The following is a 25,110-nucleotide window of genomic DNA, read 5'->3' as shown; positions in this document are numbered from 1 at the left end:
GCACATAACACTCTTCCAAATGGAAAAGAACAGTGCAGGATGAAAACATGGCAACAATTTTAGCCTTGTACTGGCCTTGGCCGAGTGAGTCAGCCTTAGGTGACAGACAGACACAACACATAGATATAATTCTCACTGTAAGATTTGCACTGCCACAAGCATGGTGTCCCGAATGGGGAATGTTTGCTTTCAAAAAACGTATAACCAGCTTTTGCAATACGATTGACAGAGCTGGAACAAGAGACTTTCTGATGTAAAGCGTGGGAAAACACCGACTTTCTATAAACACAAAAATAAAGAGAAAATTGCTGCAAGGTAATGGGTAGGTGGCAGGCCACCCCAGTGGATAGGAATAGAATGAGTAGCAGTTGCTCAAGTAAACATGTTGAAAAAGGAGAGGGGTGGGCATGTTAAGTTGTAAAAGAGCACTGGGGGGGAAATCAATAAATCTGCAATGCAAGAAATTGGATATGAAGTCCTGAAAAACCTTATATGGAAGGTTCAGTGAGAAAAGATAGGAAGCTAATTTCATAAATGGTAACTTGCAGTGAGGTTGCTGTACTGTACTCGTTTGTGTATTTATTGAATTTATCTTTCGCCTTTTTCTCCAAGGAGCTCAGCAAGGCAGACATGATGGTTCTCCCGCTTCCTCCTTTAATCCCCCAATAACCCAGTGAAGCTGAGAGGCAGGGATTGGCCCAAGATCACCCAGGGAGCTTCAGGGCCAAGTGGAGATTTGATCCCTGGGTCCAGGTCCAAAACTCTAACCACTACTGTGTGACAAAGTGGTGTCTATGTATTGTTCCATCGATAAATATGGACAGGGAAAATTTGGGCATTCACTTTAATGACAATGACACAGTACTTAAAGCGTAGAGGAAAATGGATGATCAGGCAAGCAGTAACTCTTGACTATGCAGGAAACAGTTTCCCCCAAATCTTCCTTTTCTGCTGTTGTCATATTTTGGTTTTATCTTCTAAGGAAGTGCACAAAATTATTAAACATTACAGGCCAGAGGCAACTAAGTTGGTGCACTGGCAAGATCCAGCACTAGTGAATTGGGACTTTCCCCCTGTGACTCCCCCAAAATGGTTTTGGGGGTCTGGAGAACCCCCAGGGCAGATCATTCTGTCAGGTAAGCTGGAATGCTTACACCAACAGAACAAGAACATTGGATTTCTCCCCATTTCCCCCTCTAATAGCATTTATATACTGCTTAGTATTTCAAAAGCGGTGCAAAAGGGTGGTGAAAAGATGAACATTAAGTTTGCCTAGTGGAGGAGTCTAAAACAATGTTAGCGAGTCCAAGAATGGCAGCGGGAGATGCTAAATTCGGCCAGAAGATGTGATCCTGGTGCCAGGAAGCCAATCAAAACAAAACCAGTCTAGTATTTGATGCTTGCGTCTCTGATCTCTGCTCTGCACTGCTACAGTGCTGTGCTCCCCCATCTCTGCAGGACAATAAATGTGCCTGCAAAAGCCAAGAGGCTCCCTGACTTTTGGAACCCGGGCCCATCTGAGCAAGCAAGCAGCGCTTGGCCATCAGGCCTCGGGGACAGAAGCATTTCAGAACGAGATTAATGGGGTTGACAGGTCAGAAGGCAGACATGTTTTCCAGGAATATTGTCGGCGTCTGCGGCATTGGAGCAAAAACAACCAAGCCATATGTGCAAAATACAGTGGCTGCAAAGGGGAAAAGAAAGAGCAGGCCTGTGTGGCTGGGAAGACACAGGAATAGGTGGAAGCCAGGCTGCAGCCTTCCCCACAAGGCTATGCAATTGTCTTGCAGAGAGAGGTTGTGTTCTTGGGGTAGTTGCTGCTTTTTGTTCCCCTTTCCATTCAAAGGAAATAATTTTATTATTTGTACCCAGCCCATCCGACTGGTTTGCCCCAGCCACTCACGGTAGCTTCCAGGATATATAAAAACATATCAAACATTACGTAATAGAACATTAAACAAAAATCTTTATATAGCTGCCTTGCATTGAGTTGGGCCCCAATAGTGTCAACTCCAGGGACGGGAACCTGTGATCCCTCAGGTGATGGAATCGAAGAACTGTAGAGTTGGAAGGGGCCCTGAGGTTTACCGGGTAGAGGGCTACAATATCCTAGACGGCTCTAGCGGGTAGCTGCTTGCAACGCAGTTGCAGAGGCCCAATTTATTAGAAACCACTGCTCTCCTATTTCCATGAGATGCAAACACGCCAGCCCCTGTTGGCATCCTCATTTAAATCTGGGATCTGCCACGGCTACAACTGAATCTTGTCATCTCAGGGCATGCATTAGCCTTAATCTAAGTGCACGTGACATGGTTGTAGCTCAGCTCTGCTAAGGAGTAATCTTGCTTTAGCCAGGATTTCAATCTGTAGATTTGGAACAGCAGCGACACATCCCACATGATCCGGTGCACAGGGGAATCATATAATTGTAGAGTTGGAAGGGGGTCCTTGAGGGTCATCTAGCCCAACCCCCTGCAATGCAAGAAACAGAGCTGAAGCATCCCTGACAGATGGCCATCCAGCCTCTGCTTAAAATCCTCCAAGGAAGGGAGGGAGATGGTTCCACCGTTGAACAGCTCTTATTTTAATATCCCTTTGGAGCTGTGCTGCATCTTTGTACTTCTGCCCTTCTGGTTTACCTTTTGATTCTTTGTCTGTGTCTTATATTTGCACTTTTGTTGTTCTAACAAATCAATAAAAAGTTTTTAAAAAGAAACCAAGCTTGCTCCACCTTCCATGTGACAGCCCTTGAGATATTTGAAGGTGACTATCATATCTATTAGGGACACGGGTGGCGCTGTGGGTTAAACCACAGAGCCTGGGACTTGCCAACCAGAAGGTTGGTGGTTCGAATCCCTGCAATGGGGTGAGCTCCCGTTGCTCGGTCCCTGCTCCTGCCCACCTAGCAGTTCGAAAGCATGTCAAAGTGCAAGTAGATAAATAGGTACCACTCCGGCGGGAAGGTAAACGGAGTTTCCGTGCGCTGCTCTGGTTCGCCAGAAGCGGTTTAGTCATGCTGGTCACATGACCCGGAAGCTGTACGCCGGCTCCCTCGGCCAATAAAGCGAGATGAGCGCCGCAACCCCACTCAGCCACGACTGGACCTAATGGTCAGGGGTCCCTTTACCTATCATATCTATTATCCAGGCTAAACATACCCAGCTCTTTCAACTGTTCCTCATAAGGCTTGGTTTCTAGACCCTTGACCATCTGGGTTGCCTTCTTCTGCACACCTTACAGCTTGTCAATATATCAATAATGCTTTTGTGACACTATATAGCAAAACTTACCTTCTTAAACAGAGTCACCACCCAGGAAGTTGGTAAGGAGGCATTTTATCCAGCAGCTGGACTGCTTGCAGGAAGCCCATTGAGCAGATGGCAGCAGCCTTCCCTTACTGTCAAAGACTCCAGTGTTTGGCCATTGAGAAACCTACTGTTTTCTACATTTTAATATTCTGGAGTGCTCCCGTTGCAGGTTTCAACCAGCCTCTTCCCCCTTTCCCAGGATACTCCATTCCATTTCCCTCTGCCTCAGTTTTCTTTCACAGCTGCCCGCATCAGCTGGCCCCAAGCTCACTGGGCATACTTAGTCCTCACCACCCCAACATTTTTTGAACTTCTGGAAACTGTGTCTCCTGAGCTGCTGGCTGATACATCCAGCTTCTGCATGGGTTTTGGCTGCATGAGGAGTCCACACTTGGAATCAATTCACTAGTGATACGAAAAGCGATACAAACCCATCATTACAAAACTGGGCTGCCTCTTTCCCAAGCCGAGAAGATCTGTATATCACCAGTAACATGGCTCAAAATACATTAGGCCAGGGATAGCAATCTTAAAAAGAAAAAAACCCTTGCTTTGGCCAATGCTCCAAAAACCACATGCCAGTGGTGGATGTAATTATCCCATATCTGTGACTCACTCTTGCTTCAGCTGATCCATGCAAATCAGCAGAAGGAGGTTAGCACCTTCTCTCCTCTCACCAAATGATCAAGTCTGATGACCAAGGAGGGGACAGTTTGCATCCCTATCAGGAGGCTCTGGGTGGGGTGGTTTAGTTAACCTTCCATTGGAGGTAAGGGTGAGCCAGGGTTAGCAATCCCTGCATAGCCTCGGACGAGAACTTTAAAAATAATTTTCAGTGCACGAGAATGCATATTTGGGCTAGTCTACCACCAGTGAGGTCAAAAATTTTAACTGGGCTTTGGTGGGGGAACCTGTCGTGATACACTTTCTGAAAAGCAGAATATCCAACCCGCTTTAGAAGCTTTCTATGCAGTGGCAGGGGCTATGTGTCGTCCCCACCCAAACATACAGATGCCAGCCCTTATGACTGGAGGGGCACGCGAGTGAGTGCAGATGGCACCAGGCAGATGGTCAAGAGTCCACCCTAAGGCACACCTTGGGGTTATGAGCCTAGAGCAGAACAATCACCATGCTTCATGGGGCTGCCGCAAGTTTCGTTTGCTTTCAAGGTCACCTTGATCTCTTTGCTGACCGTAGTAAATTCATTCCGGATGCATTCTCACACGAACCAGCTGTTACAAGGCAGCCGCTTTGAAGACAGACTTCTCCCAGAGCAACCTCCCATCATCATAAAATGCTAATGCCAATCTTGGGGGGGGGGACAATTATTGTTGCTCATCTCATCAAAACAGCATGATGAGGACGCAATAGGGAGCAGCAAGAGCATTGAGGACAACCCACTGGCTGCAGAAATACTCAAGACAATTGACATAAACCCTGCCACTGTAACCCTGTAAGTCTGTCCATGCTCAGCTACCACAAAATCTAAGGTATGAAGGGGGAGGAAGTGTTTGGCTTGCTCCACTTGCCCCCAAGATTAGCAAAATTCTCACCAGGATTGGGGCAGGGGGAGGAAGTATAGCCTAGAAGGGTAGAGATAATTGCCTGTTCTGTCACTTACTGTCAACATTGGTGACTTTTGCTTATCTCTATAGATTCACATTTGCTTCCAGGCCTGTTAAGGATGTCAGTCTATAGGCCTTTACAGCACAGGGGTGAGGAACCCGTGATCATCCAGATTCTGTAGGACTCCAGTTCCCATCAGCCTCAGCAAGCATGCCTAATGGTCAGGGCTGATGGGAGCTAGAGCCCAGGAACATGTGGGAGGGTCACAGGTTCCCAACATGTGGCTTAAAGGTAAAGGGACCCCTGACCATTAGGTCCAGTCGTGGCCGACTCCAGGGTTGCGGCGCTCATCTCGCTTTATTGGCTGAGGGAGCCGGCATACAGCTTCCGGGTCATGTGGCCAGCATGACTAAGCCGCTTCTGGTGAACCAGAGCAGTGCACGGAAATGCCATTTACCCTCCCACCAGAGTGGTACCTATTTATCTACTTGCACTTTGATTTGCCTTCAAACTGCTAGGTTGGCAGGAGCTGGGATTGAGCAACGGGATCTCACCCCATCGCGGGGATTCAAACCGCCAACCTTCCAATCAGCAAGCCTTAGGCAAGGCTCAGTGGTTTACACCACAGCGCCACCCGCGTCCCTACAGGTGGCTTAGCATTACACTAATCAACTACTAGATGAGCAAAGAAGATAGTGGTGGTGATGCCATTTTACCAAAGGCACCGCTGGCTCTCCATCAAGGGAGAAGGGGCATTTAAGAGTCTCTTTCCAAGGTGCAAGACTACAATTCCCCAAGCACAGAAACTCCCCTTCGCACAACCAAAGGGGCAAGCAGGGCCACACCGTGACCCCCAACCACCTACACATTAGGATCCTGCATGATCTAACCCTGAGGCTGCACAGGCTGGTCCTCTACAATAACTGGGTTGGAGGATGCAGCATCCTAGAATTGCAGCATTGGAAGGGACCACAAGGGTCATCTAGTCCAACCCCCTGCAATGCAGGAAATTTTTGCCCAACGTGGGGCTCAAACCCACAACCCTGAGATTAAGAGACTCATGCTCTACTGCGTGAGCTATTCTCCATATGGAAGTGGTTCTGCAGCACATTTACTTCGACAGAGGCACCAGGAGATATATTCTGACACTTAAATTGTCTTGATATACAGTGGTGCCCCGCAAGACGAACGCCTCGCAAGATGGAAAACTCGCTAGACGAAAGGGTTTTCCGTTTTGGAGGTGCTTCGCAAAACGAATTTCCTATGGGCTTGCTTTGCAAGACGAAAATGTCTTGCGAGTTCCTGTGGGTTTTTTTCCCTTCCCCCCCTTTTTCTAAGCCACTAATAGCGCTAATCCGCTAAACCGTCAATGGGCTTGCTTCGCAAGACGAAAAAACCGCTAGACGAAGAGACTCGCGGAACGGATTCTTTTCGTCTTGCGAGGCACCACTGTACCTTTAAAAAAACCCAAGCTCTGTTATTCTATATGTAAGCCACTTTGGATATGCAGCATATGCAGAAACTGGCATTTATGTCAGTGTCAGGCTGGGTACCACTTTATGGTGTGTGAGGGAAACAAGAAGAATTTTAATGTTTGAAGCAGCAATCAGAGGCCAGGGTTTGCAAGCCATTAACCCACACTAGATATCAGTTGTATCATATGCCGCAGCTCACTCAGAAGCAACGCCACATTTGCCTGTGAGCACCTTCAGTGTCCTTTTGTTTGGGAAGAGAGATGGAGGCGCACTGGAGAGGGGAAAAACACTAACCCACGCAGCAGCCTCTGACTGAGAAGATTTCAGTGGAAACCAGGAAGCATAATCATTAATAGATGAAAGCTACCATACAATTTTAAATAGGAAGCAGAAGAGTCGAGTACAGCAGCTTAGCTGCTAGACTGAAACTGGAGACACACACACACACACACACACACACACAGAGAGAGAGAGAGAGAGAGAGAGAGAGAGAGAGAGACCATGAACTATTGAGTAGTGTTGTATAAAATGTAAGAGCCACACCATGTGTGATGGAGCAACCTTAGTGCTGTCAATTCAGGTTTCCAATGTTTCCTGCATCACTGCACTTCCAACACACAGAGAATTGCTTGATCTTTATCTCATTCTGCATCCGACTAATAAAATCAAAGAGCTAAAGAAGAGGCCTGCATGTTATACTCCTCCTTTCTTCCGACACTGTGCAACAGTCGAGGTTCTCATTTTAGACATCCTTACAGAATTTATTAAGTTAAAAAAAAGGTAGAAGTTTAAATCGTCTGTCAACAACACGCATCACAGATTGCCCTGAACAAATCACCTTCTGTAAATACAGGAACCATGGTGAACAGTCACAGGGCCACTGCGAGAAGGAATAATGAACAAGTGTACAACTCCTTTTCTAGCCCACAGAGCTGAAACACAAGATTTTTAGAGCTTGGAACAGCAGCACCACCAAGTGGGGACTTGGGATGCACACATCATAGATGCATAGCACCACTGGAAATCATAGCATTAACCAGCTCCTTAGGGGGAACTGTTAGTAGTCTTTTGCTTTTAAACAGATTAACCAATTAAGTAATTGCAGCATGCCATCTCTTTCAAAATACCACAGCTTCCCTTGAACAGATGAAAATTCTTCTGTTAGATTATCTTTAAACAACTAACCAATGTCAGAACTGGCAAATGTAGAGTCAAATCACCCTCTGCTCAGATTTCATATGAGTAGATGGAACTGTGGTATTTAGCACTACCCACAAACTTTCAAGAAGCCATTTGAGAGCACAGTGGCCTGATCCCAATCGCAGCAGAAGCATAGAAGTCTCCATCTGGGTGGGACTCCCTCTAAAAGATCCTGCCTAAGAGGCAATAAGGACCAGTCAAGGCTTACTGAACAAGAACTCAGCAGGCGTTCAGCTCTGGACTTGTTGCCCCTGGCATCTCTTCCCCCTCACTTTTAAGTCATCTCCACCAGCAAAATTAAACACACATGGTATGGAAAGACAAATCATTAAAAGGAGAAGGTTCAATGTACCGACAAGCTGAAGTTTGCACAACGTGCTCCAGCAAACCCAAAGTAGGGCCTTCGCCTTCTACCACCCACCAGCCCCTCCTAAATCCACATGCAAATCAGAAAACAATTTACTTAAAACTGTTCAACGGAGCCCAGGGGAATGCAAAACGAGCCACTGCTCTTCAGGAAGATGTAAATAAAGTTGTGATTTAATCCCACCAAAACGTCATGCAGATTTTGTACGGTCTTATCAGGTGTTTTTGACAGGCCTCTCTCCTTAGACCATATTGAGTACCAGTTGCTCCAAAGGCAAAAGAAACAGAGCTTGTGTATTGGGCATTTTATTTCCCGAGGCCACAGAAGTAGGTGGTTTCAGCCAAGGCCCTTATTAGGACCAGTGTCGTTTAAAATGTCCCCGTCGCCCTTCAAAAAAGTCACAATACATTAAAAAGCACACTGTTTTTCCTACCCTTAAATGAATTATGTGCAAATGTCAAATTAAAAAGACAAACAGCAACTTGAACAAACAATACATATCCAAATACCAGGAAGTGTGCTTTGGGGAGGTGGAATAAACACTTTTGGGAATGTTCACAGGAAGCAGCCAGCAAGGAAACAGTAGAATGGTCTGGCAGACCGCTGGTCCCCGTTGCAGAAAGGGCAAAAGCCTGGACTTCCGCTACGGCAATTCACCCCATTTAAGCACCACCTCTGGTTGAAGGCTGCAGCCTTCCTCAACACTGAATGGGAGGACTGGCTTGCATTGAAGTGAGCCTCCTAACCCCGCCCCGTTTGGAGGTACCTGCTGATCACCTGCACAGAGACGAAGTAACTAGGGGGTGGTATTTTAGATCTGATGCAGACACGGAATTGCACCACAGCTCAAAGGGTTTGAGCGTATGGAACAACATCGCCAAAAACCAAACATCTGCACAAATATGAAGCAGAAAACGTCGCAGCCTCATGGTTGAGTTTAGCCACTGACTGATTTCTTATAATATTTGAAGGCTTGTTTCAAAGACCAAAACACAATTCCGGAAAAGTATAGCTTGCAATACTAATTCCCCCTAAAAAACAAATGTTCTCCCCCTAATGTTTAGAAGTAAGCTGGCTTATAATACTTTCTGGCCAGGCACAACATAGTCTCTGAGTTACTCCAGCTCCTTCTGCCCCCAAGATTTACACTGGTAACTGGAGCAATTTAAAGCAGCTCAGAATTTGTTTTGGCCAACACTCCTCAAACAGCCGTGTAACTTACACACTTAAAAGAGGAAAGCCATCGATTCCTCACTGGGCGGATGAAGACTCACTGCCATCGGACCTCCCAGCCCCCTTCCAATTAGGCAAGAGGGAGTGATTTGGGAGCCAAATTCTTTAAAAAGGGTTAGCAAACCTCTGTTGGGGACAGTTGGAGGAAGGAGAAACACACAGCATGATCTATCCAGGCCAGATTTACCTTCTATATCAGCTTTCGCCCACCTGGTGCCCACCAGATGTTCTGAACTGTAACAGCCACCTGTCCCAGCCTGAACTGCCGCCCAAAATATCTGGAGGGCATGAGGTTGAGGCTGCCCTAGAAGCATGCCACAATCACAGCCGAGCACACAGGGTGTGTGACTGTGTATATGGAGGGACGGCAGTTTGCATTTGAACACTGACAAGCTGTTTTGGCACCAGGTCACTCCAGGCGCCCACATGTAAAATGTCACACCTACGCATTAAAAAGCAACTAAGTTTAAGGTGACGACAAGGTCCAAGAATAAGTTAGAACATGATAAAAACAGCTTCCTCTTTGGCAGCAGATAAATACTTCATTACAGGAAGCCTATGCAAGTTCCACGAAAATACTTCCAGCACCCCTCCTCCACATGGTAAGAGAATGCTGGCAATATCAGAGCTGCAGCTCAGAGGATGGGGTCAGGTCTCAAAAAAACCCTCCCTGCTCATCGCCCCTTGTACAAAATTAGGGCCATAACACAACCCAGGAAACCCAGTCACAGGTAACTTAGCTTCATCCGGCTGTACTAACATAAAAAGGCACAATTTGTAAAATCGACGTTAAAATCTCATGATCGACACTCTGCTCGGCAGTTATTTGCTACCCTGATTCCCGTATACACACTGTTTAAATGGACTGTCTTCAGAAGCATACGGGGAAACCCTGGATTCACGGACAGAACGCAAACGCTTGAAGGGTTCATGCCTGCAATATGGCAGTCCAAGGACTCCGCTTGGTCTTGGGTGAAATGATTCAGTAGACGGTGAAGCAAAGCCCATGCAAGGAGTGAACAATTCCTGCGAGGCACATGGAGAAGTTAATGTGTCCCCGCTTTCGCCCACAGGGCAGGCAGGCAGGCTAAATCTGGCTGCCCTTCTTGCGGCTCTCAGAGCTTCTTCAGGCGACTATAGTGTTCCCTTTTGCTCTTCTCACCAGCCCAGGTCCTGCTCTTCGTGCGGCATTTGCGCAGGTCTTCCTTGAAGTCTTCGTGGTGCATCGGGCGATAGGCTTGGGGCTCACAGTAGCTCTGAAAGGAAAAAGGAAAAAAGGGGATTATGCAAGACCCATAAAATCTCTGGGGCTATTTGTGATTCATTGACAGCCCTTGTATAAATGTATTCTGCACTGATCTTCGGGGTGCTGAAGTCCTACTTAGCATCCATTTCTGTCACCTAAAAAAGCCATCCCTTTTCCTTTCTCCCTAGGTTGACACAGGAGGTGGGAAATCAAGAAGCACTCAATCCAACTATTTTATATAGAGTTCATAACTCTGGTTTTCCTAGCATAGAACTGCCTTTCACCCTACACAAAGAACACCTGCACACAGCAACAGCTAGGTTGTTAAATTCCCACCTAGCCATTAAGTGAATTGTCTGGGGTTTGGGGACAGTCACTCCCTCTCACACACAACGTTTTGTGGATAGAGAGAAACCATCTACACCACCTTGAGCTTCAGGAAGGAAGGTCACAGTACTCATGCAATAAAGACGTAAGGAAGAGAAACGGAAGCCGAGTAAAATGACACTGACCTTGCATTTTAAGAAGAAATCCTTGTATCCCCCCTTTAGAACATATAGTTCAGGATAATGCAGAGTGGGGTAGCTGTTGCCAAGTCGGTCTCTCTCCCTCACAAATCGGCACCTGTAACAGATGGGAAAGAGCCTCAAAACCCTCCATAAGTGATATATGTGTTGGTTATATGCAGTTTAGTAGCGCTGCAGAGTGAGGAGATTTCACCCCTCCCATACCCAAGAATCTCCTGATGATCTCCTGATGGTCTCTGCTGACTCTCCAGAGAGGAGGAGGCGTGTTCTGCTATCTACTTATTCTGCCCCAGCACCACATCAATGTGTGTGAGTCAGAGAGTCAGTCAGTCAGTGTATCAGAGAGAGAGAGTGTTAGAGATCGTGTCTAGAGATAAGGTTGCTGCTAAGAGCAGCTGCAGACTCTCAGTGTAGCATTGATTTATGCTTAGAATATTCAGCTCTGTATATAGTTTTGTATCATAGTTGTAGTTACAGAATAAAAGGAAGATATTCTACAGAGCTGCTCTCCGAGTGGTTTATACTCTGCAAGACTCTGCAAAACTCTGCTTCTCAACGACTGTATTATTGAGACAGTGAATCCGGTGCTCTCAGCTCTAAGCTGTGAGTCCACAGCACTGTGACCTGTTCCTGTGAGAAAGGAGGTCTCTGGCAGTGCTACCCAGCTCGCCTAGCCCAGTCGGGGTTGAGGTGCATGAGTCCAGTTGGTGCACTGGCTCAAGGTCGATGCTGACACAGAGAGCTTGCTGGGGAGACCATGCATAACAAGGAACTCAAAAATAACTTTAACAAGGTTTTGGTAACAAAACAAAAACTCCTTTTACACTAAAGATAACAACAACAAACACGACCCAACCACCAACCAATCCCCCAGGGTAATGGGAGAGCTAGGCGCTGCTCCTTATATACTATGCCCAAATGCTGACACAGCTTAATTAACACAACCTAGCACCACCTGCTATGTTTCACAGCTGTAAGACTGGGTCTTGTTATTTGCCCTGGCCCTTAAAGACATACACAACTTGTGAAACAAGAATGAACCTTCACATTTTACAGTGACCATTCAACAATACGTGGATGTCATTTCTAACAGGAGGGGGATTGTGACGCGAAGCATCAAAATGCTGTGTGAAAGAGAATTATTAAAGAAACGCTTGGAGCGCATAGGAATGCACCAGGGCCTGCTTCTTAAAACCCTTCCATTCCTGTACCCGCCTAGTCTCATTATCTTCTTGGGCTATCAATTCTCACCTACCCTATTCCACTATTAAGCATCAGTTATTATCCATCCAATCACGTCTCCACGTAACAACACAAGTCCTCAAAGTTCCCTACCTATGCAAAGGGGAACATTCATGTACTCACATCCGCGGGGCACGCTCTGAAGAGAACTCGCAGTGGAAAATGATGATGACTCGTTTGCCGTCCGATGACACGATGGGCTTCTTCAGCAAAAAGTCCTCCACGTCCTCTTCCATGTGAAGGTTTACAGCACCCTGAGAAGGAAGAGACACTGGTGAGAGAAGGCAGGTCGACTGCGGGTTGTGTGCCTGTTATGGCACAGCACCCAACAGGATATGTTGCCCCAAACAGTGCATTAAAACAGTATCCATATTCACTCGAGATCTGTCACGATAACTTAGTCTTAGAAGATGAAAAGGGCAGGCATGTCCAAAGTCCGTTTCGGGGGCCCAATCTGGCCCACCAGTCAGTTTAATCTGGCCCCTGTGGCAGTTTATTTCCTGGGGGGAAATCCTAAACTTTGGTCAGCCCTTACGGCCCTTCACTTCATCAAATCTAATGTGGCCCATCTTCCCCTCCCTAGCCCAAGTTATAAATAGAAGAAGAGGAGTTTGGATTTGATATCCCGCCTTTCACTCCCCTTCAGGGGTCTCAAAGCGGCTAACATTCTCCTTTCCCTTCCTCCCCCACAACAAACACTCTGTGAGGTGAGTGGGGCTGAGAGACTTCAAAGAAGTGTGACTGGCCCAAGGTCACCCAGCAGCTGCAGGTGGAGGAGCGGAGACACGAACCCGGTTCCCCAGATTACAAGACTACTGCTCTTAACCACTACACCACACTGGCTCTCAATAGGACGTCTGGAAGCAGAGGACACCAAACAGAAGCTTTGTAATATGTTATTCAGTTTTCTCCAGCATCACTGCATCCTCTCAGATGTCACTACAATGGCTCTGTATAAAAGCAGTAACTTTTTGTTCAGCCTCCCACCAGAAAGCAAAATGTTCTTTTGGAAGCTGAACGTCCGACAGGGCTTCCATGGCTTCCAATTGGCTCAAAAGCCACACTTTGGAAGTCAAACATTTTGGAAGTCGAACAAACTTCTGGAACGGATTCTGTTCAACTTCCAAGGTAAGACTGTAAATCTTCTGTCCCCTGACTTGATCTTTCTCCCCTGCCCTGCCATAAAGACACCTTCCTCCCCTGTTTTAGGAAAATCAGCCAAGGGGATCTTTACCTGCAAAGGAGGCCTAAATATCCTTACCTTTGAAGTGAGTTTTGAAACTTAGTCAGAAGTGACAATGCCTAGTATTTGGGATATGCCTAGCTTTGGGATAAGGGAGGTGGGTGGCGCTGTGGGTTAAACCACAGAGCCTAGGACTTGCCAATCAGAAGGTCGGCGGTTCGAATCCCCGTGACAGGGTGAGCTCCCGTTGCTCGGTCCTTGCTCCTGCCAACCTAGCAGTTCAAAAGCACATCAAAGTGCAAGTAGATAAATAGGTACCACTCCGGCGGGAAGGTAAACGGCGTTTCCGTGCGCTGCTCTGGTTCGCCAGAAGCGACTAAGTCATGCTGGCCACATGACCCGGAAGCTGTACACGACTGGACCTAATGGTCAGGGGTCCCTTTACCTTTACTAGCTTTGGGATTCACTCTAATGTTTTTCTGCTTATGCCCAAATTAATCAGGATGCCAGTCTTAAGCAGGTGCCTCTGAACTCCCTCCATACCTTGATGTGGCCTCCTTCATATTCATAGGGATATCGACAGTCAATTATCACGCACTCCTTAATGAAGTTTGAAAACTTGCCATTCAACACGTCAACAATCTGGAGGGGAGGAAAAGGTGAAGCATTAGACCTCGGGGACGTTGTCCCATTACTTTAAAAAAATAGTTGTTTTAACTGACAGAACTGTCCAGCTGCATAAATGCCCCACCCCTCTGCCTTTACTGGACTCCACAGGTGGCCTGCAGACAAACTAAGTTTGCAATCCATGTGAAGCAAACATTTCTTTTTGTGAGAAGAGCCTGTGCTGCTTACCATTTCTGGGTCAATATACTTCAGATCTTGATGCTTCCCATCTACAGTATGGAAAAGGTAACCCTAAGGTGACAAAACGGAGGCCTGGTTCAGAGTGAGGAAAACAGCAGAACACATGAAGAAGAAGAGGAGGAGTTTGGATTTGATACCCCACTTTATCACTCCCCTTCAGGAGTCACAAAGCGGCTAACATTCTCCTTTCCCTTCCTCCCCCACAACAAACACTCTGTGAGGTGAGTGGGGCTGAGAGACATCAAAGAAGTGTGACTGGCCCAAGGTCACCCTGCAGGTGGAGGAGCAGGGAAGCGAACCTGGTTCACCAGATTACGAGTCCACCACTCTGAACCACTACACCACACCAGCTGCACTGCACTGCACTTGTCTCACACAAGCCACAGAATGTCAAAAGAGGAAAGGCCATCAGCATTACCTTTGAAAAATCTCCAATAAGATCCCTTGCGTCATTGTCCAAAATGCTCTCTATTTCCGTTGAGTTTTCAAACAACGAGTTTGGGTCAATCAGCACCAGGCTCTAAAGGAACAAGGGGAAAGCAGATGTGAGATGATGGAATACCAAGTTCATGTAAAGCTTGCAGCGATGGAAGCATCCTTCCCACAACTGCTTTTGCTTATGCTGATCAGCTAGAAAGGTTTGCAGAACCTCAAGGATGAAGAGTGTAAAGGGAATTAGGAAGAGAGGGTGGAGGAGAGTGTGTTGAAAGCCTGCATTGAGAAAGAGAGGAATGAAGTACAGAAGGAGGCTCTTGGGAGACCAGTTCCTCTGAAGGGGTGGGTTTGGTGAGAAGGGAACTTTGGAACCCCTGGATTAAGGGGGAAAGTGTGGGAAGTGCGGGGAGAAGCAGTGGCAGTTTTCTATTATTCCAAAGGTATGCTAGAAAGAACAAGCAGAAAGGATGGGAAGGACTTGAAACTAGAGGTAGGTAAACCTCAAGCAAAACATTAGTATTGCCTTACCTAAGAGAATCACAAAGGAATACAACGAACTGCATGGAAAGATAGAAAGTCAGAAGGAAAAGGAAATAAGCTGGAATTTTAAGAAACACATTAAGGGCCTTCCCTCAGACCTCCAAGTCACCCCTGCACCTGCTCTGTTTGGCAACCAAATCCCGAAGGATTTTTTGCATTTGTTCCCATCTGCACATTAAGCCCCTTTCCTCCTCAAGATTTAGAAGAGTGCCTGCTGATCAGAGGCTCCCACCCCCTTCAGAGAACAGCACACCTCTCACAACCAGTACCAAAGGCAAACAGGCTTTGCTTGAAGTTAAGAGTCCAATATGAACACAAACAAATTGAGCAGGCTGCAGTCAGTGTAAGGTGCTCAGCCACCAACCGTTAGTTCTTCGGAAGATGCCTTGCAGACGTTTCTTTTCCTCTTGATGAAATATGGAGAGTTCTCTTCTGGGGATCGCCCCGTTCTCTTCAGGGCAGCTTTGGCCATGCTGTACGGCTCGCTTTCCACGCCCAGCAACCTGCACTGTTTATTCTGCACAAAAACCAAAGCAGCATTAGGACTGCCCGGCAGCAAAAGGTAAAGGGACCCCTGACCATTAGGTCCAGTCATGGCCGGTTCTGGGGTTGCGGCGCTCATCTCACTTTATTGGCCGAGGGAGCCGGCGTACAGCTTCCGGGTCATGTGGCCAGCAGGACTAAGCCGATTCTGGTGAACCAGAGCAGTGCACAGAAACGCCGTTTACCTTCTCGCCGGAGTGGTACCTATTTATCTACTTGCACTTTGACGTGCTTTCAAATTGCCCCCTAGCAGGGACTGAGCAATGGGAGTTCACCCCGTTGCGGGGATTCGAACCGCCGCCCTTCTGATCAGCAAGTCCTAGGCTCTGTGGTTTAACCCACAGCGCCACCCGCGTCCCTGCCAGGCAGCCAAAGGCATCAGCAAAAAACAATCGACCACACGTAATTACTTATACCTCATCCACCCACTTTGAAAATGCTGAAGGAACAGCTGCCTCCATTGCAGGAGCAATGCAACATTTCCCACCACAGTTGAGCTCCCTGCCAAGGTAAGGCACCAAGTGGAATCCAAAAGGACTGGCATGGCCGTGGAAGTGGAAGAGAGCTCTACTTGCATCTTGGCCAGAACACACAACCACACACTTCAGCAAAGAAACACAAGCTCCAAAGCCACAGATAGACAACTGTGGAGTAGATGTCATATGCTTGAACGTATTCAAGAGAAACAGCACTAAAAGCAAACCCCTCTTGAATATCAGAAAATAAGCTCCACTGAAAGCAACAAAGGGTTTTAAATGCACTATTCAGGCTCCATGAAGACTAAAATGGCCAACTTACATGGGCATCATCCCCTTTCTTCATGACTAGAGGAGCTGTCCAAAGGCTGGCCATGTCAGAGGGCATCTCACCATTGTTCTAAAATAAAATTAAAAGGTCAGTTACTAAGCAGGGAAAACACCACTGGTAGCAAGTGAAATTGTGACTCTTCTTGGACAGGAGGGACTTTGCCACTTATCAAGATTAAATTAAATTATTGTCGTAAGTTATATGTGGAGTGCATTTGCAGACTACTCAGAAATGTCCACTGGACCAAAATACAGTGTGGAGTTTGCTGTGTGGATCAAATTTCAATGAATACATCACACCCAACTTGCAAAATGTGCATGGGGCTTCAGTGTTGTTTCCTAGAGTAGTCAGAAGTGCTGGTATTCATCTTTAAATGGCGGCTAACAGATTGAGGTTGAATCCTGACAAGACAGAAGTACTGTTTTTGGGGGACAGGAGGCGGGCAGGTGTGGAGGATTCCCTGGTCCTGAATGGGGTCACTGTGCCCCTGAAGGACCAGGTGCGCAGCCTGGGAGTCATTTTGGACTCACAGCTGTCCATGGAGGCACAGGTCATATCTGTGTCCAGGACAGCTGTTTACCAGCTCCATCTGGTACGCAGGATGAGACCCTATCTGCCTGCGGACTGTCTCACCAGAGTGGTGCATGCTCTGGTTATCTCCCGTTTGGACTACTGCAATGCACTCTATGTGGGGCTACCTTTGAAGGTGACTCGGAAACTACAACTAATCCAGAATGCGGCAGCTAGACTGGTGATTGGGAGCGGCCGCCGAGACCATATAACACCGGTCTTTAAAGACCTACATTGGCTCCCAGTACGTTTCCGAGCACAATTCAAATGTTGGTGCTGATCTTTAAAGCCCTAAACGGCCTCGGTCCAGTATACCTGAAGGAGCGTGTCCACCCCCATCGTTCTGCCCGGATGCTGAGGTCCAGCGCCGAGGGCCTTCTGGCGGTTCCTTCATTGCGAGAAGCAAAGCTACAGGGAACCAGGCAGAGGGCCTTCTCAGTAGTGGCGCCCGCCCTGTGGAACGCCCTTCCAGTAGATGTCAAAGTGATAAACAACTACCTGACATTCAGAAGACATCTTAAGGCAGCCTTGTTCAGGGAAGTTTTTAACGTGTGATATTTTACTGTATTTTTGGTTTCTATGGAAGCCGCCCAGAGTGGCTGGGGAGGCCCAGCCAGATGGGCGGGGTATAAATAATAAATTATTATTATTATTAAATTCTAAGATAGGGTAGGGGTGAGAAATTCCCCCGATGTTGTTGGGACTCCAAATCTCTTCACCCGCAGTCAGCATGGCCATTGGTCAGGGATGAAGCAAGTAGAAGCTTAGCAACACATGGTGGGCCAAAAGTTGCTGGCCTAAACTATTTGCAGTATTGCTCCCTCCCATTTTGAGTTTGCTTCCCCACAGATGTGCTTCAAAAGCCCTTCTCTGTGTTCCACCTGCTCCTGTGGTGAAAAGGGTCTGACTAAGGATACACTTTTCCCATGGCACAACATCTTTGGAATTTCCTTCCCCTGGTAGGCTATTCGGTATCATCACTTTTTGCATTTATGCAGCAAGGCATGAACCTTTTAGCTCTGTTTAATTATGTGTTACTGTTGAAAGCTGCTTTGAACTCACCTGCTGGAAACCCAACCAATGAATTACTAAAAAAAGAGGTTACTGCTCAAGTCCTCTTATCTCCATATTTCACCCAAAACAGGCCAACCAAGGAATTTGAAAAAGCCTACTTATATCAATTATCAAGTGCAGTATCTACAGTGCTGGCCATCTTTAGACAGGATGAAATGGCTATACCCAACACAAACCACCTAGCTGGAGAACTTTTAGTTTTTAAAGTATTTAATACAGAGGTGTTTTCATCATCACTTACGCAGACATCTGGACCATCCATTATCTCCAAGAATCCATCATCATCTTCCTCAGTTTCTGAGGCCCCTCGAGATAGCGGCCTCAGAAATGCCGGACTGAAGCTTTCTTGATAGTTGTCGGCTTTTCCACTATGAAACTAAAACAAATATTTTATTGGTTGACATGCATTCAGTCTTCCCTCATAGGATTATGGCTTCACTTTGAGGCGAAGATCAGGAGAGGAATAAAGAGACAGGGCATTCTCCTGGCTTGCTTGCGTAGCTCTCATCTAGAATCACAACTCTGTAAACCCAAATACACTAACTGCATAGACCCAACAACTTAAAAATCAGCTTTATCTGCTTGCAAAACCAAGATGCAGAAAGATGTGGCCTCCTACAATCAGATCGGCTGTCCAGTTTCCTCATGGCATGCAAATAATGAAGACTCACTTGGTTTGTGTACCTCCAAGTTGTCCTCTTCAGCACATTGTCTCATTCCATGCAGTTTGTTAGAAACTGCAGGCGTACAAAGAGCTGAGCTTACAATCTGGCACCTGATGCGGAAGCATGGTGTGTTTTTTTTTCCAAATCTTGATTTCTAACAGTATTTCTGCCTTTTGAGGCTCTCCTGCCATTTCTGACAGAGTTGGTCCCAGGTTTGGGCATAGTAGTTAGCACCACAACATTCTGGGACAGGAAGCTCTTTCTCAAGGCTGAACACAGAGACTACACTAGTAGTACATACCAAAAGTGTTGTGGCCGGCTCCTGCCTCAACGCTTCATCTTCAAGGGAAGAGGTACGCAGAGAGGTACGAGAAGCTGGCTTTGTTGGCTTTTTGAATTCAAATGGTTCCTTAGGGAAAGGGAACAAGACAGCCATTTTACCAATTCATTAGGGCTCAAAAGGTCAGGAAATAAACCTGCAGTTCTAGAGCCTTTGGTCTAGAGTCCTGCAGCGTTCAAGAGAAATCTAATCTCGATCAGCTCTTTTGTTCTGCCACACCCAGTCTTTCTGTAGCCTTTTTCGCCCCCACTCATCTTCCTATAATGAAATTGAAGTTCATAGCAGAGACTTGATATGCATCTCGGGTGGAACACCTAAGCAAAGCTTAAAATGTATTCACATTTAAATGAAGAACCACATGCAGCTATTTATCAAGGCTCTAAATTCTCCATGAATACATCAGTGCAATGAAAAGCTGTCTTGCCTAAAAGGTATCGCCCACTCAGGCAAAGAAAAATTACCACCACCCTGGGACAAAGAGCATCAGATTCAAACACAAAAACTAATTGGGGCCCTTTCTCCAGCAACCTTAGGAAGGAAACAGAAGGAGCAAGATGTTGGTTTCTGCTTCCTTCACTGAGCAGCGAAGTGCTTGTCACAAGACAATGTTTACATTCCACAGTCAAGTGCTGTTGGGTTTTCTCACGGGAAAGGAGACTGGATGTGACGTACACTGGTTTCCTGTTTTTCACTGTTCTTTGCAGTTCAGTGTGATTCTCTCCGTGCTTTAGAGGAGAGAGGATGCCTTTCTCTGCTCCGGCAGAGGGAAAATGTTTTTCTGTAAATTACCAGCTTTGAAGTGTAAATAAAGTAATATAGAGCATGTTGGCACGTACTTTTCATCATTCCGCTGTGCACTGGACACTGCTTATCTCCAACACAAAATGGCTGAAACAATTCAGTATGATTTTCAACACACTGGCTGAAATTATTCTTATCAAATGGAAAGTGCTCCTGTAACTATCCAAATGAACACTCTACCAATAACATTCCATCAAGTATTTCACATCTAGGATTTTACAACAGCAAAAAGCACTTAAGCTGGAACACAGTGCCTGCAGCAACACTCCTTTACAACTCTAACCCTGTTACACTTCCATCTTACATATGGAGGTCAGTTCCAGCCCTTGGGGCATAGCCATGGCCATCTCCCCCAGATTAGGAACTTAATGAAATAAACTTACGTTCTCTTTGTTCTCCTCAGGGCCACATCCCTGGAAGACATCACAACTGAGCAAATCTAAGTGGCTCCTCTTCAGAGCAGGACTGCATCCCAAAAGGCTCTGCTGCAAAGGTGGGAGAAGCAAATGCAGTGTCAGGTTCCAGCTCTCCTCTTTTGTCATGAGGAGCAAACAACAGAACAGCAATTCAATTAAAAAACATAAAATCTGGGCCAATGACAGTAGCTATGGACCACAGCATGCTAGCTGAAAAAGAAAACAGGGGTGGATTGGAATTGGGAGGTGGGCAGAGCTGGCTAGGACCCTGAACAAGAGCCAGAGATGTAGGGAAGAAGGATTTCAAAAACTGAACATTTCCCAGGGCTTTGTTTTTCCACGGGGGGGGAAAAATCACTATTTTAATGCATTTGTTGTTTCATAAAATTCATCATTGAAAATTAGTGGGTGCCAATACAATATTAAGCAAACTTGGGAGTTTCAAACTGTAATTTTTTTCAGGTGATCATGCCTAAGGATGGGGGAGAGTACATACAAACTTTACATTGGCTCCCATTGTGTTTCTGAGCACAATTCCAAGTGTTGGTGCTGACTTTTAAAGCCCTAAGTGGCCTCGACCCAGTATACCTGAAGGAGCGTCTCCACCCTCATTGCTCAGCCAGGACACTGAGGTCCAGCTCCGAGGGTCTTCAGGCAGTTCCCACACTGCAAGAAGTTAAGCTACAGGGAACCAGGCAGAGGGCCTTCTCGGTAGTGGAGCCCACCCTGTGGAATGCCCTCCCATCAGGTAAGAAGATGAGTAATTATATAACATTTAAGAAACATCTGAAGGCAGCCCTGTATAGGGAAGCTTTTTAAGGTTCAATGTTTTATTATGTTTTTATATATACTGGAAGCTATATTGGCTGGGGCAACCCAGTCAGATAAGTGGGATACAAATAATAATAATTACTATTATTAATAATAATCAGTCATTAAATTAGCTGTGTGCAAAATTAAACCAAAAATACACTAAGAATCCAGCTCTGTGTAAGATATTAAAATCCCTTAATGTCAACATTGGGATTTCCAGGAGCCTGACAGACAACATGCAAGACTTTTCAAGCTTTATTAATTAAGTTTACATAATCTGACAGTTCTGCATAGTGTGAAACTCAGCTGAGAAAGGGACAAAGGAAGGTTTCCTTCCTAAGCTTCACTTACCGGGAGGGAGTGCATTCTTCGCATGGGCACTCTAAAACTGCAAGAACAAAAAGATGCACATGCCTTAACATAGATTTACGTGTTAAATTTCAACATCCAAGCTAAAATGATAGACTACCTAGTAATGACTCATTTAGCTAAAATAATATCACACTGACAGTGACCCAACATTCTGGCAAGCGTGACATGTTCCCGAGTGTGAGAGTGCATAAACATCCCTCTCCTGTGCCTTGGTGAGCGAGTACTAAAGTCTAAGAATGAGACATTCCCATAAACATTGTGCCAGGAAACAGAGGGGAACCTATCATACAGCCTTAGCTACAGAGCTACAACCAAGAACATTTTACACCAGTCTTGCTAATTTGAACTACCAGGGTTCTGAAATACTCAAGTCAATACTCGCACACCTTCCAAATGCATTTTTGCTTAACACAAGCTACTCCAAAGCAGATTCTTTGAGGATGCCCTGAACCAGTTTCATACAAAACCCCAAGCAAAAAAACAAACAAAACAAAACACACAACAGTGTATTTCTACATACATTTCATCAAGGTTTTTCATGCCGAGCTGGGTAGGAGAATCCATACAGCAACCTGTGAAAGAAATCATCTTACAACTTGCATATATTTTTGTAGAAAGTGACAAAACATGCAGACAAAGATATTAGGTCAGTACTGTTCCCATTACGTAAATGGACTGCTGACATATTGAAGCTTACTGTTCACATATAACAGCCATCTTATGGTTTGGCTGCTCATACTAAGTCTTGGATCTTAGTCAAAACAAAGAAAATTCCTTCCAGTAGCACCTTAAAGACCAACTAAGTCAGTTCTTGGTATGAGCTTTCGTGTGCATGCACACTTCTTCAGATAACACGAAAGCTCATACCAAGAACTGACTTAGTTGGTCTTTAAGGTGCTACTGGAAGGAATTTTTTTTGTTTTGACTATGGCAGACCAACACGGCTACCTATCTGTAATTGGATCTTAGTGTTCCCCTTTCTCCCAATAAAAAAAAAATGATGTTACATCTCAACTGAGTAATCAATCACTGTTAGAACTGGGCTTCCAGTCCTGATCTGTAGGCCATCATTGCCCTGGCTCAGGGAAATTATGGTGGAATCAAACCAGGAAATCAAGGAAAGAACTGGGAGTGCTGGCTTACAACATGCTCCCAATACTCCAAATCATTTGGATAAGAAAAGTTACATTTGGACCAATCAAATAAGCTCATAGCTCAGATGTTAGTTGAAGTTCCCAACTAAAACTACAGAGAGGTTTATTGTCAAGCCCAGCGGGTTTTGGATTATATGGGAGCATATTCACCCAGTGCTGTTCCAGCTGCACTGGCTCCCGGTGGAGTACAGGGTCAGATTTAAAGTGCTGCTTTTTACCTTTAAAGCCCTTCACGGCCTAGGACCCTCGTATCTACAGGACCACTTCTCCTGCTATGCCCCACGGAGGACCTTAAGATCCATAAATAGCAACACCCTAGAGGTCCCGGGCCCTAAGGAAGTTAGATTAGCCTCAGCCAGAGGCAGGGCCTTCTCAACCCTGGCTCCGGCCTGGTGGAACGCTCTGTCTCATGAGACCAGGTCCCTGCGGGATCTGATTTCTTTCCACAGGGCCTATAAGACAGAGTTGTTCCACCTGGCCTTTGGCTTAGAATCAGTTTGAATCCCTTCCCATCTTTCTTTTTCCTTTCTCCTACTGTGAAGAGGCTGCATCCTAATGTTTTAATGTTGTATTTTAATCTTGTTTTTTAAAATTGTATTTTAATCAACTTGTTTTATTATTGGTTGTTAGCCGTCCTGAGCCAGGTCTTGGCTAGGGAGGGCGGGGTATAAATAAAATTTTATATTATTATTATTATGGCTGAAGGCAGACAAACCTGAATCTGTAGATTCAGAAGACGACGTCCTTTGCAGATTGACATTCTTTTCTTCTGACGTTTGTACACAATTCTCACTTGAGCTGCAAATAATCAGATACACTATTGTTACATCACACATCATTGTGAAGAAGTCTTCTCAGGGCAACCAAATGGAACATAATGCCACTTTACATAAACACAAACGAAAGTCCATAAATAAAAAATGCAGAATCAAAGTGGTTCCATGCTGAGATCAGTTACTTAAGAAAACCAGGGTAACAAAGTGGCTATCATAAACCAGAAATACTAGCATTCAAATCCCCACTCAGCTCACTGGGTGACCCTGGGCTATGTCACTGGGCCAGCCTAATCTACCTCAAAGGCTGAGAGAAAAAAATGGAGCGAGTTGGTAGCGGAAGCATGGAAACCACCTGGAACTCCCTGGAGAAATGGTGTAATATTAGCGTATCAAGTAAATAAAACAGCCAAATAATAACCAATTATTATTCTATCCAATTCTAAAAGAGGAGGATGAGGCTCAAACTGGTATAGTGCTCAAGATTGTTGGGCCAGGGTTCAATTCTCCACTGAACTATGAAGCTTACGTTGGGCCAGTCGCTCTCTCTCAGCTTAACCTGCCTCACTGGGCTGTTGTGTGTGCAGATAAAGGGGAAAATAGAGAAATAGAGACGTGGCGAGGAGGACCATGTACGCCACTTTGCCCTGCTTCAGAGGAAGAGCATAATAAGTAATTATTATTAATAATAATAATAATCAGCCCTATTTGGATTATATACTTAATAATAATAATAATAAACAGCCCTATTTGGATTATATACTTAATAATAATAATAATAATAATAATAATAATAATAATAAACAGCCCTATTTGGATTATATACTTAATAATAATAATAATAATAATAATAAACAGCCCTATTTGGATTATATACTTAATAATAATAATAATAATAATAATAATAATAAACAGCCCTATTTGGATTATATACTTAGTCCCACCCAGGTAGCTCGATGGATAGACGAAGCAGCTTCTAGAGCCAGGTGTGCGCCGTCGCCGAACTCCAACTCCCATCAGCCCCAGCGAGCGTGGCCGACGGCAAAGCATGATGGGAGTTGGAGTTCTGCGGCCTCGAGCGGGACAAAGGCCCCCCAACACCCCACAGCGAGGCGTGAGGCGCCGAGGTCGAGGGCGGCCGCCTGCCTTACCCGCCGCAGCCCAGGCTCCTCCGGCGGTCGGCGGCGCGAGCGAGGCCGGCGGGTTCGGGGAGGCCTCCGAGACCCTTGGGAGCGGGGAAGCGCGGCTGGTCCTGCAGGAGGAGGCGGCGGCGGTGAGAGAGCCTCGGCGGGGTAAGGCCGCCGGGCTCCATGAGGCGAGGCTGGGGGGAGTCAGTCGGTCCGGCGGCAGCGGAGACGCCCTGCTTCTTGCCGCCTCAGCGCTGTGAGGCGGAATGAGCCTCGCCGTCGACGTCGCCTCGGCCTGGAACGCGGAGCAAACCGAAAGAGCGCGCGCGCATTGGAGAAAGAGAGGCGAGGCCCCGCCCCTTCCTCCGGGAGACGCCCACTTCGCGCGCGCGGCGGCGATTCGCGCCCTCCCGCCAAAAGTGAAAGCGGCCAATAGCAGCGCAGCAGCCCGCCTCGCTTTGCTTCC

The 25,110-nt window shown here is 46.2% G+C and overlaps 1 protein-coding gene and 2 long non-coding RNA genes across 4 annotated transcripts; 2 read left to right on the top strand and 1 right to left on the bottom strand.

Moving 5' to 3' along the window:
• On the top strand, positions 1 to 10,895 carry LOC310827902. The gene is made up of 3 exons (XR_014556542.1): positions 1 to 1,136; positions 4,661 to 4,761; positions 10,584 to 10,895. It is a non-coding gene; the product is annotated as an uncharacterized lncRNA (long non-coding RNA).
• Positions 8,072 to 25,110, bottom strand: CDC25A (cell division cycle 25A). The gene is made up of 15 exons (XM_083704229.1): positions 24,669 to 25,110; positions 23,460 to 23,542; positions 22,111 to 22,162; positions 21,570 to 21,606; positions 20,373 to 20,474; positions 19,150 to 19,257; positions 18,425 to 18,559; positions 16,531 to 16,608; positions 15,554 to 15,706; positions 14,633 to 14,734; positions 14,203 to 14,265; positions 13,891 to 13,989; positions 12,288 to 12,418; positions 10,908 to 11,019; positions 8,072 to 10,405 (listed from the first exon to the last, which is right to left on the bottom strand). The coding sequence occupies exons 1-15, from the start codon at positions 24,827 to 24,829 to the stop codon at positions 10,265 to 10,267; spliced, it is 1,557 nt and encodes a 518-aa protein (XP_083560355.1). The 5' UTR covers positions 24,830 to 25,110; the 3' UTR covers positions 8,072 to 10,264.
• On the top strand, positions 12,827 to 20,496 carry LOC310827904. Of its 2 annotated transcripts, none has more exons than XR_014556544.1 (2): positions 12,827 to 13,292; positions 20,393 to 20,496. It is a non-coding gene; the product is annotated as an uncharacterized lncRNA (long non-coding RNA). The 2 variants fall into 2 exon arrangements; XR_014556545.1 differs by lacking the exon at positions 12,827 to 13,292 and adding an exon at positions 17,788 to 18,068.

This window comes from Podarcis gaigeae (assembly GCF_964106915.1).
Source record: "Podarcis gaigeae genome assembly, chromosome: 12".
NCBI classification, from domain to species: domain Eukaryota; kingdom Metazoa; phylum Chordata; class Lepidosauria; order Squamata; family Lacertidae; genus Podarcis; species Podarcis gaigeae.
This window is presented reverse-complemented; position numbering and strand designations above follow the sequence as displayed.